We start from the raw sequence: 19391 nt of genomic DNA on the forward strand, positions 1-19391 counted from the left end.
AAGTGAAGTTCCCATAGTGCGTTCGGCCGAACGCACTACTCTCTGCAGAGCCTTCTTGTCCTTGGCAGAGCAATTCCCAAACCAGATGGTGATGTTCCCGGACAAGATGCTTTCCACCACCGCTGCGTAGAAGCACTGGAGGATCCTCGGAGACACTCTGAATTTCCTCAATTGCCTGAGGTGGTAAAGGCGCTGCCTTGCCTTACTCACTAGGTGTTACATTTATAGATTTGATAAGTTATTTACATTAGAGTTCAGCAATTACTTCACTAGGTAGAGAAAGCTTGAGGTGCAAAGAGGCTACTCTTTTATTTCCAATACATTACTTTTGTCAAAGCATTTGATTTCTCCAATATTTGTGAATCTTTGCCAGTTCCATCATTTGTCAAATCTGGACAACATCCAAAATGCTCCATGTTGTGTCATGTTTGATGGGACACAGATATATTTGTCAGCATAGAAATTTGTTTGAGCGACCACATGAATAAAAGCTATGTGTTTAAGATGTGTTGTTGAGCTCTTTCTCTGTGGAATATTTTCTGTTTTCCTCTGATGTAGATTGTATCATTATTTTACAATGGTGCTTTCATTTAAAATGAAATTTGGATCTACATTGTCAGCTAAGGGGGCATCATCTGTTAATAATTATTTCTCTCTGGCAAGTGAAGAACTGCATTGCTTTGAGGGATTGGCCAAAGCTTGACACACTAAATCTTTTTTTTACAAATACTAGTGTCATAACACTTGAAAATCTGGTCAACAACGTTGTTACAAATTTTTTGTCACAGCAATTTTCAGAACAGACTGAATATTAAATTTCCCTGCTCAGCAATCTTAACAATTTTATTTCTTATTTTCATTTTCTGTAATTCCTGAATAATTCCTAAAATTCCAGATATCAACATTTCAAAACCACACCCGATCCAAAAATAGTGCATGGGATTGTAATTCCCAGATAAGAAGGCCTATTATTTTATTTATTACCTCGCAGGGCTGTTCTGCAGCCTACATTTTTTTAATCCTTTGTTCTGTTATGATCCTTCATCAGTGATGTTATTCTAGATTCAAACATCAAAATCTGTTTACGCAAGCTGCTTGAGCCATGTCCAGTTGGAAATATTTAATTTTCTGATTTGTGAGTGTTGTATGCATTTAAGTGAACAGAAAATTGTGAAGTAACCAATCCAGTTTGTCATTAATTCTGTGAATTACCTATTCGGTTACTATCATCAGTGAGTAATAAAATAATGTTGATTATTCTATTCTAATTTACAGGCAAATGAAATGCCTAAGCTGACAGAACAACTTGCAGGTCCTTTACGACAGATGCAGGTACAGTCTTTCTTAATCAAAACCAGATCAAACTAGTAGGAAAGAACTGGTTTAAATCGGTTAGAGTCAAAATGCTGGAGTAACTCAGCGGGACAGGCAGCATGTCTAGAGAGAAGGAATGGGTGACGTTTCAGGTCGAGACCCTTCTTCAGACTGGTTAGGGATAAGGGAAATGAGAGGTGTAGACGATGATGAGGGGAGATAAAGAACAATGAATAAAAGATGTGCAAAAATGTTACAATGATAAAGGAAACGGGCCATTGTTAAATGTTTGAAGGGTGGAAACGAGAAGCTGGTGCAACAGGTCGTGAGGGATAGAGAGAGAGAGGGAATGCCGGGCTACCTGAAGTGAGAAAAACAAGATTCATACCACTGGGCTGTAAGCTGCCCAAGCAAAATATGAGATTCTGTTCCTCCAATTTGCGTTTGGCGTTTAGCCTCACTCTGACAATGGAGGAGACCTAGGACAGAAAGGTCTGTGCAGGAATGGGAAGGAGAATTTTCCACTCCCCGACTTGCATAAGGGTTACATTCCGTGAACCCTGGCGTAAGTCGGAATCACAGACTGTGTCTGTTTTCATCCTCTGCCCAAAATAACTCACTGAAAGTATTAGTTGCAATCCAGCAGAAATCCCTCTCTGCATGCTTGACAAATCCATGTCTCTCCTCACTCAAACTGCAAGTCAGTACTGCTGGGCTGAAGCTCGCCGGCTCAGTAGCGTCTGGCTGAGACTCTTTAACAGAGTCCTACAGAGATGCTGCCTGACCCGCTATGTTACCCCAGCATTGTGTTTGCACAAGTTGCTTGTAAACTTGAGTTCCGTCTCGCCATTGGGGCAATTTCCGTGATGCACGACCTTTGGGTAAGCATTGCTGGCTTGTTTCTGCCCCCTGTCTTACAATTGTTTAGTCACAAGGAACTGTACAGTGTTGTGGAAATTACAAACTGTCATTAGAGACCAAGGACAGAATTAATTAAGCGCAAGTTTACATAAATTGCCTATTGCGTAAGCCAAGGGGTGTCTGTACTGTGATTTAAATAAATTAAATGGGTTAGTTTTATAAGTATGTTTTGGGGTATGTGTATTCATGGTTGACTGTAAATGCTGTTTGTTTCATTCTTAAATTATTGTGATTAACAATTTCACTGACATTTTTTCAATTCCTCATCCACATGTAATCCACCTACATACAGTCACTTTGACCTCTGTCTGGAAATGTTATCAAGATGTTCTTTTAAGTTATTCGGTATAATTTTTTGACAAGGTCTGGTATGGTAGGCCAGTCAGATCATATGGGATCCAGGGTGAGCTAGCCAACTTGATTCAAAATTGGCTTCCTAAAATGAGTCAGTAGTGGAGGGCTGTTTATCTATTGGAGACCTGTGCTGCAGGGATTAATGCTGGGTTTGTCATTTATATTATTGATTTGGATGACAATGTAGTTAACATGGTTAGTTAAATTGCTGATGACACAAAACATGGTGGTACAGTGGCCGCAAGGAAGACTATCTAAGTTTACAAAAGGGTCTTGATAAAGTAAAGGGGTGAACCAAGGAAGGACAGATGGAATGTAACTCTTAACAAGTGTGAGGTGATGTATTTTGGAAAGTCAAGCCAGGACAGGACTTGCACAGTAAATGGTCGGGCCCCAGAGAGTATAGAGCAAAAAGACCTAGGGGTTCAGTTACACAGTTACCTGAAAGTGGTGAAAGAGGGAGACAGGATTTGGCACACTTGCCTTCATCAGTAATGGTATTTTGTACAGGAGTTGGGACATCATGCTACAAGAGGTTGGAAAGACCATATTTGGAGTATTATGTGCAGTTCTTGTCACCCTGCAATAGGAAGAATGTTATTAAGCTAGAAAGGGTGCAGAAATGATTAATCAGGATGCTACCAGGATTCGAGGGCTTGAGTTATAAGGATAGACTGGGACATTTTTTCCCAAGATCACAGGAAGCTGTGGATTGACCCTATTAAGCTATACAAAATCATGAGAAGCTTAGATAATGTGAATGAACATAGACTTTTTTTCCAAGGGTCAAGCAGTCCTGAATTAGTGGGCACGGGTTTAAGGTGAGAGAGGAATGATTTAGAAGAGACCAAATTCGGGTAACCTCTGCGAATGCTGTCTAAATCAGTCTCTTTTGCTGGGCTTGTGGATTGACAATTTTGCATTTCCTCTTTCGGAGACATCTGTTTAAAATGTAAAGGAAAAAAAAACACTGAACAGCATTAACGGAAACAAGTTATTATTTGCAGTTTTAGAAAAAAGGTAGAAATGATAAAGTTAAACGCTAAAACAAATAATAAATACCCAACATAAAATTCATATTCATCAGTTTCATTAAATCAATTAAATTCATCTAATCAATTAAATTCATCTAAATTAAATTGCTAGATCTAAACTTCTATCCATTTCTTAAGAAAATGATAAATTGTTTTTAATAGCCTAAGTATCCAAATAACAAACTAATCCCATTCACACAAGAATTCACAATATAACATGATTTTAAAATCTCACTCATGAACTTATATGCCGGATGGAAGGAATGTAATGTTTGATTCTCATAAATTAATTTAGAAACATCCACTCTCAATATAATCAAAATTATTATTTTTTGCACAATATATGTGGCTAAAACTGTTGTATCAAAGGTATTTTATTGGTCACATTTACATACACCTAGGAAGTGAAATGCTTCTTGCCATTTTGCAGCACATAAAGAAGGAATAGAGACATAACATTAATAAGAGTTTTAAACATAAAGAACATCCCCCCACAATGGTTCCCATCATGAGGGAAGGCACAAAGTCCAGTCCCGGAACCCCCCACCGTTTCCATAGTTCTCAGCGGCTTGGGAACCCCACTGAGGCCTCTACGGCCGGTTGCCTCGGCTTCTGAGGCCCGGCAGTTCCGCAGCGCTTGGGAACCCTGGAGCTCCACGTTCTCGTAGTCACCGGTGCCGCAGCTTCACGGCGACCCGCAAGCCGTAGTTGCCGGGCCACGGCGCCGGCTTGCCGAAGCCGCTCAGCGCTGTGCCGCCGGTTCCAGCTCTCCGGTCCCAACTGGCGATCCCGCCGATCCCAGGCTCCCTGGTAAAGTTTCAGCGCCGCCCCGTCAGCTGTCGCGCACAGTCCCGCAGCTCCGCGATGTTTTCCTCAGCGATCTTGAGCTCACCGGTGCTCCAGCGCGGCGACCCGGGCAAGGCATGCGCCCCGCTCCGCGATAGCGCTCCGCGCTGTGCCTCCGCGCCGAAGCCGAGGTTCTGGGCGGTCCCCGGTGACAGGAAACGCCGCTCCAGGCCCGCTGGTAGGCCGCGCCCCCAACGACGTGTCGAAGCTGCAGCCCGGAGAAAAGCTGCCTCTCCGACCAGGTAGGGAACGGAAAGATAGTTTGAAAGATTTTCCCCCATTGTCCCTCCCCCCCCCCTACCCCCCACCCCCCCCATCCAATAAACAGTCTAGCAACTAAAAATAAAAAGATTAAAAGACCCCCCCCAGACATGACACTGCAATTTCTATTAACTAACAGCGCCCGTTTAAATTGATTTAAAAAAGATGCATATTGAAGATAGTGGGAGCTGCTGTTTAGCTGGCAGCTATGCACAAGACAGCATGCCAAGATTGGCGAATAAAAAGTATAAAACTATTGACTATTGGATAGACCATAACTAATTTCTGGAATATAGATCGATTTAGATGCTCATGACATGATTGTCGAAAAAAAATGAGGATTTTAATCATCTTGCGAGTAGGTATTTCTGGCCCAAATCAATTGGAAGCGTTTGCCGTGAATTAAAACCCAATATAAGCAGCAAGACACTGCCCCGGTTCGTATGGGCCATTAACATTTTCGCGTTGTAAAAATTTAGCACGAAACACCCGTGAAGCAAGAGTAATGTGAAATACACGTACTTACCTTTTACTTTAATCCCCGATATTACGATCCGTCCTAGTGATACTTTAGTTGAGGTTTATAGATCTATTTTAGTATTTTTATTTGTTCAAAGACGCTTTTTTACTTTAATCCGTGGCTATTAAAGACGCTTGTTTTACTTTAATCCAGCTATAAAAAATTGTCCAACGATTTCTCATCTTTTTAGATCTATTTATTTATTTATTTGTTTGTTTATTTGCTTTTTATTAAAAAAAAACCGGGAACAGAAGTCCGATTGGTTTTTCTTCATCAACTAGCAGCCCGAGGAAATCCCTCTCTGACAAGCGATACAAACCTGCATTTTTGCTTTGAGGTCCCATTCCAATTCTTTCAACTATCTAAAACCCCTTGTCCCACTTTCACGACCTACTTCACGACCTCCGCCAAGTTTGCCCTTGACTCGTACTCGCAGCATGGTCGTCATGAGGTCGTAGGTAGGTTGTAGCAGGCCGCGAGGTTAGTCGTAGGTACTCGTGGCATCAAGTAAGTCAGGGCGTTTTTCTAGCATGATGAAAAATGTCCACGAATCAAAAAGGTTGTGAAATAGGTCAGGAAAATAGGACAGGCTCTTAACTGATTACTAAATATTAGCATAGTCTCTTCCAAGTTGATCTTCTCTTCCTGCCATCTCAATAACAGATTTCTCCTCAATGAAATGTCTAAATTTAATCGTGTTTATAATAACATATTTTCATTTTGGATCCCACACTTGGATGCTAATGCTATTTGAATATAAGAAACCTTCCTGGAAGGCTGCCCACAATTAATTGATCTTGTAATACTTTCACTTGGCCTTTTATTTAATTGTTGGGTCAGGAACATCATTGCTCACTAATTGCTGCTGCATTCCTGCATTACAACTAGTTCCATGTCAAAAGTTTTAAAATAAAACAAAATAGTGATAGAAACATTCAACCAATTAAATAGACAGCGGTAAGAGAGCCAGGATTATCATTTTAGATCAAGGACCTTGCATTATTTATTTATCATGACATCTTATATCTGAGTTATTTCCTTTTCAATATGCCATCTTTGCAAACACTGATGCAAGGATTTATGCTTTCATGTTTTATTTATCCTTTAACTTGTTATCCTCTCTTCAGAACCCCAACTAACATTTGGCAAATTTCATTTTGTCTTGTATACACTTCATCTACTTGTTTGTAGAATATTAATTGTTATCACTTTTTTATTCTTTCCCATATTATTTCACCATATTTGTCATGCTTAGGCCACTGCATCCAGCATTTATCACTAGTTTCTTTATCTACTGCATTTTGAAACTTAACATTATCATTCTTTCAATGTACATTCAACTATTTTGTTTTCTTTCATTAAAAGAAAACATTAATATGGGCCTTTTTTTCAATTCACCTCCCCCTTAATTTTTGTTAATTGTTTATATTTACTTGAGAAAGTAATGTTATTGTCACTGCGCTGTCATGTTCAACATTTCCTCCCCTAATAATTTTACACACATCAAGATCAAATAATATGTAAGAAGGAACTGCAGATGCTGCTTTAAACCGAAGAAAGACACAAAATGCTGGAGTAACTCAGCAGGACAGGCAGCATCTCTGGAGAGAAGGAATGGGTGACTTTTTGGGTAGAAACTCTTCTTCAAATAATAGCTCTTATTTGCAAAGAAACGTACAGTTTCAGGTTTGGAAGTTGAACATCTAGAAAGAGCAATGCTTCTTAACAAAGTGAGAATTATATCCAACGTAAAATCATTTGCATTTCTTCAAGTGATGTTTTCCTCTGTGTGACTTCAGGAATGTGCAAGGAGAATAGCCAAAGTGTCAGCAGAAGCCAAACTGGAGGTTGACGAGGAACTGTATCTGGACTCCTTTCGCCCCCATTTAATGGATGTCGTATTTACTTGGGCAAACGGATCTACCTTTGCTCAAATTTGCAAAATGACAGAAGTCTTTGAAGGTAATATTACTATTATTCATATTCTTTTGAATTCAATAATAAACTTATACTTGACATTGCACTATTTCCCTGCAACTTTCCGAATTTAGAACTTGTTTGCAAGTGTAAGTATAGTTACAAACATAAAAGCAACAAATGTTGCAAAGATTTTCAAATATATTTATATTTGCACATTCTCCATTGGTTGTTTTACAAATGACATTTGCTGCAAAAATAAAATATTCTTTTGTAAATAACAATTGGTGCTTTCCTACCCTGTCGGTGAATATCTCCCCATCAGTCCTTTGCCCTCATGAGAACAAAACATTGACATTATGAAAACGTTTTTTTTCCATAATTCTAGGCAGACTGTTTCAATTAGAGTGAAGTCATAAAGTTATATTTTAACAACTGTGCTTTAACCTTTCAAGATGGTAGAACAGTTTCATTTCGGGTGACAAAGCAATGGGTGGGAAGTGGAAAGAACAATTTTATTCTTTATTGCAAGGAACAAATAATACTTGACCCCTGGGGGGAAATTGTTTTTGTGCCTCGCTATACTGAAGAAAGAGGTTGAGAGAGATCTGATTACATAGCGTTGAATGCTCCCCCCAAAGAATTAATTGAGAAATTATTTGCATGTTTTAAGGATGAGTTAGTTACTTTTGAAACCAAGGAACACAAAGGCTTATAGGGATAGAATAGTGCTGGCTTTTAGAAGGGATTGGACAGAACCAACAGTGACATGATAGAATGATGCTTTGTATGCTCTTGTTTCTGGCATTTTCAGTGCATTTGATTCAATCTATTTCTCCCATTGCTTTGAAAATATCTGTTAGTTTTATTGAATATGTTGATTCTTGCATTGAAAGAGTATGATTAAGCCTAATATTATGAGGTGCAATATTTTTCTATCGATTGGTTTGGATAATATTTCAAGTCCATTTTGAGAAACAAACAAGCTTGTGGTCTGAAGTGCAAGTGGTAATTCCAATACATCAAGTATGAAAAGTATTTAGTGCTGGAGTAAATAGGTCCCTGGAGAAAATCTCCGTTGGCTGACCTGATTCAATTGTTTATTTTCCATCTCTGGATCAAAACTGGTTCCATTCTCGTGCACAACGAAAAGAAACAGGAAAAGTCCCTCAAAACGCTCATCATATTTTGGCATAAAAATATCATTTTTGGTGTTTTTTGAAAATGTGTTTAATTCTTTTTAAGTGCTTTTTTTACTACAACTTAACAATAAAGTTTGATGTCTTCTGCTTTTCTAACTCTTTTAGAGTCATAGAATGATTCAGCGTGGAAACAGGCCCTTCGGGCCAATTTGCCCACACCGGCCAACATGTCCCCGCTACACTGGTCTCACCTGCCTGCATTTGGTCCATATCGACCCAAACCTGTCCTATTCATGTAAAATTTGTATTGGTTTATTTGTTGAACTTGAGTTTTCTAGAAAGCTGACGCTCATATGGCAGGCACAATTCTAAATATCCACTCTGGCACTTCGGGGAAATTGCCAACTACAGGCAACAAAGATTCTGTTCTTCCAAAGCATTTGGCTTTAGGTAATGGAATCATTATCGTTTAGCTAATTTCACTGCTGCTGAGCCTTTTTTCAGGCATGATTGTCCATCTCTCTAATAGGAACCATGAAGATCTAAATGTTTTGGCAGTGCAAAATATATATGCTGCTTCTAGCACTTGATCTGCCAGGTGTGTTTCACATGTAAGACAGCTTTTGTTCTAGCTTGGATGTGATTTGCCACAGTGCATGTCTCCTTAAACTACTACAAAACAATTTTTATGCAAAGGTGCCAGCGCTAAAATGAGTTCCTAACGATACTCCAATGCAGCAACGTATTCTTGGCACTATACCATTAAAACGCAACGCAAATATGATTTCATGAAACTGGCATTGAAAATCTCTTTATTAATTGACTCTCTCCTTGAAAGCCTCAAGGGTGATGCCAGGGCTAAGTATTTCCAGGATTGTTTTAATTTCCAAAATCTGGAACCAGTGATATTTAGTTAGATTTATTTATTGTTATGTGTACAGAGATACAGTGAAAGCTTGCTGTGCATGCTTTCATTCAAATCATACCATACGTACATTTAGTATATCCTTTTCTAGAACAGCACACAGACAATCACCACATTCTGGCATAATCTTGCAACTTCTAAGTCTCTGGAAAGTTTGATTGTGGCCGAAGGGACTGTAATTCCTTATATTCTCATTTTAAAATCTGGTGTCCTGGTGGCATTGGATGAATGAAGCAGGGTTGGCCCGTCCATAACCACATCTTTCAGCTGCCGCAGGCCACGTTCGATTCACTTGCTCACCCGGCCACTGTAGGAGCTTCTGCGGCTGCCTCAGCTAAAATGACAAACTGTGAGCAACACAAATGTGCCTTCCACAGCCGCCTTTCCACTTCCCTGCTCCGAGGTTACCATGACCTGCTTCCCGAGCCGATCGTGAAACTTGGGGCCCTTTCTGAGAGCACAGGACGTGAATTTGTGGACTATTCATGGCCACCAACTCTCCCCTTCACCTGCCGCCATCTTGAAGTCTTGTTTTTGGTTTGGTCTAAAATTATCCTGCCAGAACACACACATACCTGTGCCTTTGCTGCACGTTAGTCATTGATTTTGGTCCCCCTGGTGGCCTGACTGAAAGTTCAATCTGACTTGTAATCTTCTTTTGTGTGCAAAAAATTATCTCCCATTTATTTGACCTATCCTGTTGTAATGGCATTTTAATTTTGGAATGGTATTCATTTTGTTAATTGTCTATCGCATGCCACTGGGTTTCATCCAAAAAAAGTTTAAGATTCTTTCATCTTTTATCTAACAAACCCAGATGCACGGTCACCTTCCTAAACCTCTGCACAGTCTCTAATGCCTGCATTTCCCCATTTGTTTCACGGCTATCGCAACTGTACATAGTTCTCAACATATGGTTTGACCAGAGAACTGAATAGTTTAGTCACCACTTGCCATTAAATAGACTGTTTTGGCTGTAAGTTAATATTGTTATTTGTTGATTGCTGCTCTCACAGATATACAATTATCTTTCAAGTGCCTTAAAATCAGGTATATAAGATGTATTTGTTTATGTGCTGCATTATTTTGAATTTTCAGACGCTTCAGAAAAAATCCTTTACGAAATAAAATTCCCAACAACTTTTCACAAACATTTCTCTGTTCACTGGGCTGAGAGCTGCACACTTTGCAGAGAATATATTGCGAGGGAAAACTTGCCACCAGATCATAAGCTTTAAAGCCTGTAACGCAAAGTAAAGCTCGAAAGTAGAGTACTGTTTGTTTTCAGCCTTGAAGCCAAGGGGAGAGATGCCAGTGTGACTGTGGCAAGGTTGGTGAAGGAGGTTGCTCATGTCCAAACAAGCCGGCTAAATGTGGGTCCAGCTTGTGTCACAACCAACAGTTTGGAAAAACTTACCGACATACACAATGGATCTTACATTGTATTGTTGTTTAAGCCGCACATTCCATCCACTCTTCAAAAACTTCCCAGAAAATAGATTGCTGTTTTGTTTTTCTGACTGTATGATTCAATGGCTGCTGTTTTTGATACCATTGAACTTCCACAATTAGTATCATTTGCAATTATAGTATGGATTTTCTTGAGCTTGTGTGTAAGTCATTAATGTAAGTGGGATATATATAGTTGTTTCTGGGTCTTGCATACCACAATTGTGGCTTCCATCAACCTAGTATTTACCAAAGAGCGTCAGGCAGTATGTAAAATGTAGTGGTTTAAAAAGTCTGTTGGATCCTCGACCAAGCATTGTAGTCAGAAATTTTGCTCACTTTATTTTATGATTATTTTTTTAGGGTAACCAGCATCTAAATACTTGCATTGGTTTTGTTTCTGTTAGAGATTATATATTTTTCACTGGTGTTTAAAATTATTCAGTGATGAATTTGGACCATAAATATGTGATTGTGTTCAGAAATGAAATTTGAACTGTGCCAAAGTGCAGCGTGGCTCTGCCTTTGGAATCTGCAACAGCTTTGGTTGTGTTTCTGCCCTGTTATGATAATTCATTCCAGATGGGGATGGAGCTTGTTAGAACCTCTGGGATTCATGGATCTGTTTGCAGCATAGAGTCCTGTCTTTGCTGGAGTCCCAGCACAACTGTAAATCAGCGAAGAATACTAGCGTTTCTCCCTGTGGAAGTTGTTTGTCATTCATAACAAAAAAACGATTCTAATTAATTGGGGCAGTTATTGCTGAATGCCAGCAAAATTTATTTGTGATTTCAAGCCTTGTATTCTTTTCAGTTTGGCTATATTTGTACGTCAATGTGGTCCAAATTGGTGGTTTGTGCTTTGTGGGTTGTGCTGCCTTTCGCAACCACCAGAACTATTTACTCAGCAATGCATGTTGCTGCAACATACACTGTATTGGCCACACTGCCAGCCACATCGTAAGCATTGTGGCATGCCGGCAAGCTTGCCCATGTATCACTCTACCTTTTAACAAAATGAACCCACAAAGCCCATAAAACAAATCTTAACTTTCTCTAAGTTAACAAAATTACTTCGCTTGACTGGGTGAGCAGAAATGTCTTCTGTTCCATGTTCAGTTTCCTTTCAATTCTGCTTTTCTGGTGAACAGACTATCGTGACAATCTTTCAGAGTTGGACTAAACTATTTGCAAACTTAATATCATATTTGACTGAGCTGAACTTTGCACCATCATTAAGATTGCCTATTTCCACCACGTCATGTTTACTGCTTAACTCGCAGCAAGTTCCCCTCACAGGAACACCGTGAACACTAAAAAATAGGAGCAGGAGCAGGTCATGTTGTTCTGCTGTTCAATGTGATCATGACTTATCTGCTCCACGCCTCATCTACCCCATCAATCTGAATTCCAGAGATATCAACCTTCCAAGAGAAGAATTTGCTGTGCACCTCCATCTCCTAATCTTGTAACTATGTCCTCTTGTTCAAAATTCTCCAACTGATGGAAACATCGCAAAATCCATCTATTCACGTCTCCTTTAATTTTAAATGTTTCAGTTGGTTCACCCCTCATATTCTACATTTCAAAGAATATAACTAGCTGTTCATGATAGGACATTCTCATGCCAGGAATTAGCCTAATGAATCTCTTCTGGGCCACCTCTAATGTTTGTATATCTTTCCTGAAATAAGGGTACCAGAACTGCACGGAGTATTACATGCATTGTATTTAAATTATGCAGGACTTGCTAACATCCTGTATAATTTAAAAAATAACACGTCTTTTCAAACTCCAGGAAGACTAATAGTCCATTTGCCTTAATTAATTGCTGCATCTCCAGGCTAGGATTTTATGTTTTATGCACAAGGCCAACTAGATTCCTCTATACAGTACTCTCTCTCTCTCTCCCTCCATTTAGATAATAGTGGACCTTTTGAATTCTACCACTAAAGTGTTCAATCTCATCTATGACCCATTTTTAGCTCTTTGTTTTCAAATCCCTCTGTGGCATTGCTGCGCCCCATCTCTACAATTTTCTGAGTTGCTGTGATTGCAAACCTTGAAGCAATTGCTCCTTAAGGTAACAACACCCAAAATTTACTATGTCGTGTTGTTACTTGCGAGCGGAGCACCAAGGCAAATTCCTTGTATGCGTACAAACTTGACCAATAAACTTATTCATTCATTCAACTCTGGAATTCTCTCCCTAAATCTTCCCTCTTTCCTCCATTCTCTTAAGATATTCCTTAAAGCATATGTCACTGACCACATGTTTAGTCTTCCAAACTAACTTTAATGACTACATAATGTCAACAATGAAATAGATATGTACTATATGTGGAAATGTAGAGTCTCACTGTCTGATTAAATGTCATCATCTGAAATGTTTCCCTCTCCATAATAAAAATCCTGGATTTGCTGAGCAATTTCCAGTATTTTCAGTTTGTTTTTACTTCAGGTTTCTAGTATCTCCAGTAACAATTTTGCATGTAATTGACAGATCAATCTATACAATCCATTCTCCTGTCTTTTCCTCCTTGACTCATTTCTACCAGTCACAAACCACACATCTTGCAGTGACAAATCTCTGCACGTGAATTTCTACATCTTTTCGCCGTGCTCCAACACCAATGGACATCAAAAACAAGGTCAAATGGAAACGCAGGAAATTGCAGATGCTGAAATCTTGAGCAAAAAAGGCCCCATGATATGCTGGAAAAACAGTATGGCATTTAAGAGGCTTTTAGATAGGCACTTGGATCTGCAGGGAATGGAAGGGTATGGATCACATGCAGGCAGATGACATTTAGTTTATCTTGGCATCATGTTTGGCACAAGCATTGTCCTCAAAGGGCCTGGTCCTCTGCTGCACTGTTCAATGTTCTACTGTTCTATGAGTGAAATGTAAAGCTGGAGAAAGGGATATGGGTGGAAGGAGATGGGGGCCTGAAAAAAAGGTGAAGAGATGACGACAAACGTTAAGTGTGGGACTTGTATTATGGAGTCATACAGTGTGGAAACGGGCCCCTTGACCCAACTTGCCCACGCCGACCAATATGTCCCATCTACACTAGCCCCCCCGCCTGCGTTTGGCCCATATCCTAAACCTATCATATCCATGTACCTGTTCAAATGTTTTTTAAACATTATGACAGTACCTGCCTCAACCACACCCTCTGGAGGCTTGCTCCTTATACCTCCCACCCTTAACCATCGTTTTAATGTTTTGATAGATACCTGTATAAGCAAATATTGTCTAATTGTCTATTTTTTGCTTGTTACGGTGTGTAAAAAAAAAAGGTTTATTATGGGGCACTGCAGTAATTTGGGTGCCTTGACGATTGTTTTGGTGTACCTTCCTGTTGGGTTTTTTTGTGTGGTTAAATTCATATTTGCTACAGAAATTTTATTTTTGTCAAATAACGTATTGCATTTTAAACAGGCAGTATTATTCGTTGTATGAGACGATTGGAAGAACTACTTCGACAGATGTGCCAAGCAGCAAAGGCCATAGGAAACACAGAGTTAGAGAACAAATTTGCAGAAGGTTTGTATTTATATAACTATTACAATAAGTAGAGATCAGACAAATATTAAATAACATTTTGTTATTTTATAATTGTACATTGCAATAACTTGATTTGCATTGGGTAAGTATCGCAGTGTACTAATAACTATTGCAATTTCCTTCTGTGTAAAATAAATGATTTTTTTTTAAAATTATACCCTCCCCTTGGATTTGGCAGCAGTGTAAGTTATGTTGGACAGACCTTGGGGAGATGAGTGAGGGAGAGGTAAAGGTAAAGCATTTAGGTAGGACAAACCAGGGCAGGACTTGCATGGTACAGTGCCCTCCATAATGTTCCACAAAGACCCATCATTTATTTATTTGCCTCTGTACTCCACAATTTGAGATTTTGTAATAGAAAAAAAATCACATGCGGTTAAAGTGCACATTGTCAGATTTAAATAAAGGCCATTTTTATACATTTTGGTTTCACCATGTAGAAATTACAGCAGTGTTTACACATAGTCCCCCCCATTTCGGGGCACCATAATGTTTGGGACAGCAATGTCATGTAAATGAAACTAGTCATGTTTAGTGTTTTGTTGCATATCCTTTGCATACAATAACTGCTTGAAGTCTGCAATTCATGGACATATTTGCTGGGTGTCTTCTCTGGTGATGCTCTGCCAGGCCTGTATTGCAGTCATCTTTAGCTTATGCTTGTTTTGGCAGCTAGTCCCTTTCAGTTTTCTCTTCAGCATAAAAGGCATGCTCAATTGGGTTCAGATCGGGTGATTGTCTTGTCCACTCAAGAATTGACTTTTTTTAGCTTTGAAAAACTCCTTTGTTGCTTTAGCAGTATGTTTGGGATCATTGTCTTGCTGTAGAACGAAGCACCGGCCAATGAACTTTGAGGCATTTGTTTGAACTTGAGCAGATAGGATGTGTCTATACACTTCAGAAATCATTATGCTACTACCATCAGCAGTTGTATCATCAATGAAGATAAGTGAGCCACTACCTTCAACAGCCAAACATGCCCAGGCCATAACACCTCCATCGCCATGTTTCACGGATGAGGTGGTATGCTTTGGATCTTGGGCAGATCCTTCTCTCCTCCATACTTTGCTCTTTCCATCACTCTGATATGTTAATCTTCTTCTCATCTGTCCACAAGACCTTTTTCCAGAACTGTGGTTGCTCTTTTAAGTACTTCTAGGCAAACTGTAACCAGGCAATCCAATTTTGGGGGCTAACCATTGGTTTGCATCTTGCAGTGTTGCCTCTATATTTCTGTTCATGAAGTCTTCTACGGACAGTGGTCATTGTCAAATCCACACCTGACTCCTGAAGAAAGTTTCTCTGATCTGTCGGACAGGTGTTTGGAGATTTTTCTTTATTATAAAGATAATTCTTCTGTCATCAGCTGTGGAGGTCTTCCTTGGCCTGCCAGTCCCTTTGCGATTAGTAAGCTCACCAGTGCTCTCTTTCTTCTTCATTATGTTCCAAACAGTTGATTTTGGTAAGCCTAAGGTTTGGCTGATGTCTCTAACAGTTTTATTCTTGTTTCTCAGTCTCATAATGGCTTATTTGACTTTCATTGGCACAACTTTGATTCTCATGTTGATAAAACAGCAATAAAAGTTTCCAAAGGTGACGGAAAGACTGGAGGAAAGACTAGGTGCTGAGAGCTCTCTTATACCTGCATTAAGGAGGAAATTAAACACACCTGAGTAATTACAAACACCTGTGAAGCCATGTGTCCCAAACATTATGGTGCCCTGAAATGGGGGGGATTGGGGGACTGACTATGTATAAACACGGCTGTAATTTCCACATGGTGAAACCAAAATGTATTAAAAAAAATACCCTTTAATAAAATCTGACAATGTGAACTTTAACCACGTGTGATTTTTTTTTCTATTACAAATTTCTAATTGTGGAGTAGAGGCAAATAAATAAATGATGGGTCTGTCCCAAACATTATTGAGGGCACTGTGAATGGTAGGTTCCTGGGACTGTTATAACTGAAATACCTTGGGGTCGGGCAAGCATGCAAAATGTGCCTTGACCACCCTAACTATCTGTCTCCACTTTCATGGTAACATGTAAGTACCATGAAACAGATGACACAGATAGACCTGAGGTGGTAAAGAAGGTGCTGCACACTTGCCCTCATTGGTTAGAATGTTGAGTGCAAGAGTTGGGATGTCATACAAGAGACATTGATACGGCCACAATGGAAATGGTGTGTGTAGTTCTGGTTGCCCTGTTATAGGTTTTCTATAAACGTTAAACTGGATTGACAAAAATGTTCCTGATCTGGTGGGTTTGGGTTGTAAGGAGAGGCTGTAAAGGAGTGGATGAGTTGGGCCAAAGAGCCCATTTCCGTGCTATATACGTCCATGATGTTATTAAAATGGATTGGATATGGGATCTTAACTTTCACCAATCCCTCCGAGACTGAAAAAAGATTGATGAAATTGAAAGGAAAGGGCATTTAAAATGCTGATCCTGGTGAGCACGTGAATGAGAGCAAACATTCCACAAATCTCAGCTTGCTGAAATACAGATAGAACTCATGCAGTTGTTAGAATGTGTTTTGACTTCTCTGTGAGTCTATGCTGTAGATTAAGATTCTGATCTTGGCGGACTATTACAGGCATGATATGTGTCAGCATTTAGAGATGCATCTGTTGATGTATCTTTAAAGACAGTTCTCCGTGATTACTGGGTTAGGTTTCCAGGGCCAGTAGGACATTGTTGGTTTCTTGCAAAAATCTGTCCGACTAATTTGCCCATCTTGTTACTTAATATAACTCTTTACATATAAAGCAGCTTTGATTGTGTACAATGAAAGCATTTATTGTTAATTAATAGCTCCAGTTAGTCATTAAACTAAAAATGGTTGCTTAAGCATTGTTGATAAAATCACAGTTCCAGATTAAATTTACAGTTTGGATTGGTTTATTAATATTTTGCATTTACAGTCCCATTTGGTTACATCATTCTTGATCTTAAGACAAAATAAACCTATTAGTGAAATATGGTGGGAATCGGTGTCAAAATTAAATGGCCTGATCCTTGATGCGTACTTTGATGGCTTCTTGCTTAAAATATCAATGGAGTCACAACACAGTCCATTAGCGCTCACATGAGAGCATTAGAACGAAGAGGAAAGTGAGCTTTTTCTCTGTTGTTTTGTCTTGCACATTTTGCCCCAGATACAATATCTGTTGGTTGTCATCATCTGCACAGAATTTAGAGGGGACTATATAAAAACAGACAATAATTAAGAACACAGTAATTATTCTCAAATCAGAATGCCATTTAATTGATAATCTTGTGATTTTTTTTTTTAAATCTTTATTTTCAGGCATTACCAAGATCAAAAGAGATATTGTTTTTGCTGCAAGTCTTTACTTATAATTTTGAAAAAGCACTGCAGATAACATTTACTTCCAGGCTGAGTCGAACATTAAATCACAAGATTTGAAAGGACCACATGAAGAGACTTTTCTTTGATGAATGAACAGCCAACAGCTGAGCATTGGTCAGACTTTTGCAGGACATTTTATTCCCCATTGAATTTATGTATAGTATGGACCTCAAGCACCAACAAAGCAAGCAAGCTTCAATACGCAAACTGTACATGGAAAGCTTTACTGTTATTTTAATAAACATTTTACACCTTGAATCAATGTATGACAATTTACTTTTAATGATGAAAGCTCTTTATAAGCGAAGGCACAGTAGAAATAATAATGTGTATTGATAAACATCTGTTATCACTAATATAGGTGTACAAATACAAAGTGAGTTGGACTCCAAGGATTTAGCAGTGGGTGCTTTTTCATAAAGGTGGTTATCTATTTGCTATTAGATATTTATTGTGGATATATACCATAGGTTTTTACATTAATTGACACTTGCAACAATCATTTATTGTGGGTTAGTCCTGCCGTAATGGTTTCCATGTGTCTCATGCAAAGCCGAGTGTGAATTTTCCTCATCTTTTGGTGATATTCTGGGTTGTCTCATTTTGAAGAAGTCTGACACAAACACCACCTAGAAGAGACAAATGTAATATAAGATCATTATTTGCAGTCAATTGTACGTCACTGATCACAACCTCAACATATTCCTCCTCTTAAATTAACATGTAGGGAGAGAGCAGAAAAGTGGGCAAATTGGATTAAAAACCGATTTCTGAGAAGGACGGATAAAGCAAGGAAATATACAATGAATACTGGTTTATATAGAAGGATTTTGTGGGTGACCACAGATGTTTACATTTAGCACGTTGTAGTTAAGGTTGTTTAGGGTGTGCCTTGTTCTTATTGATGCAAGTTACATCAGAACTATATAACAGTTACATCATTCTTTAAGGAGTTTAAAAAAATGTTTGACAAGTATGAGGTAATGCACTTCAGCAAGACAAATTCTAGTGAGATACTGAGTAAATGACAGGGCCCTTGGAGCACTAATGTAAAAGATTCCTGGTGGTACTCTCCCAGAAAATAGCGACACAGGTGAATATGTAGTGAGGTAAGCATTTGGTACAGTTGCTTTCATAGGCCGAACCACCACGTTTAGGAGTTGGGACATCATATTGCAGCTGTACCAAACATGAGTTAGTTCACCGGTCACTACAATGCAGGTGGCAATAGGGAGAATCCAGAAGAGATTCACCAGGATACTGACTGGAATAGAAGGTTGTAGGTATAGAAAGAGATTTGATGGGCTGTTTTTCTCATTAGAATGAAGGCGGCTGAAGGGCATGCATTGGATAGATAGTGTATTTTCCCCCCGCAGTGCAGTTGTCCAGAACTAGAGAGTACAGTTTTAAGATGAAAAGATAGACATTTATAGTGTTAAATGGTAAGCATTTATGCAGAGACAACAGTGGTCATCTGGAATGAGCTACCAGAGGCAGATTATTATCCAATGGTATTGGTCTATCTTCTGTATTTGGATAATACTTTGCTCGGGAATTTCTAAAAGTATACAGGTCAAATGGGAATAGCATAGATAGACGCCACTCGGCAAAGATTAGGTGAGGCAAAAAGGCCTATTTGTGTGTTGTCTAATGTATGATTCTGTGTTTGCATGAAAAGTGAATGGTGCTGGCAAGGATGGCATGAATAGGTGACATTTCGGGTCAGGACCTTACTTCAGACCTTTCTTGGGTGGAAAGC

General features: G+C 39.1%; 2 protein-coding genes across 4 annotated transcripts in view; one reads left to right on the plus strand and one right to left on the minus strand.

Annotated features, from left to right (window-relative positions):
- The window catches only part of mtrex (Mtr4 exosome RNA helicase), a 90111-nt gene extending 72225 nt beyond the window's left edge, over window positions 1-17886 (plus strand). The window contains exons 24-27 of the mRNA XM_055634473.1: window positions 1276-1332; window positions 7050-7212; window positions 14128-14232; window positions 17570-17886. Coding sequence (XP_055490448.1) covers window positions 1276-1332; window positions 7050-7212; window positions 14128-14232; window positions 17570-17622 — 378 coding nt within the window. The 3' untranslated portion in view covers window positions 17623-17886. The remainder of the gene's footprint in view (window positions 1-1275; window positions 1333-7049; window positions 7213-14127; window positions 14233-17569) is intronic.
- Window positions 17143-19391, minus strand: part of plpp1a (phospholipid phosphatase 1a) — a 107789-nt gene continuing 105540 nt past the window's right edge. For all 3 annotated transcript variants that reach the window (XM_055634442.1, XM_055634452.1, XM_055634458.1), the window contains exon 6: window positions 17143-18261. In XM_055634442.1, the coding sequence (XP_055490417.1) occupies window positions 18136-18261 (126 nt within the window). In that variant the 3' untranslated portion in view covers window positions 17143-18135. The remainder of the gene's footprint in view (window positions 18262-19391) is intronic.

Source organism: Leucoraja erinacea, chromosome 1 (genome assembly GCF_028641065.1).
Source record: "Leucoraja erinacea ecotype New England chromosome 1, Leri_hhj_1, whole genome shotgun sequence".
In the NCBI taxonomy this organism is placed as follows: Eukaryota; Metazoa; Chordata; class Chondrichthyes; order Rajiformes; family Rajidae; genus Leucoraja; species Leucoraja erinaceus.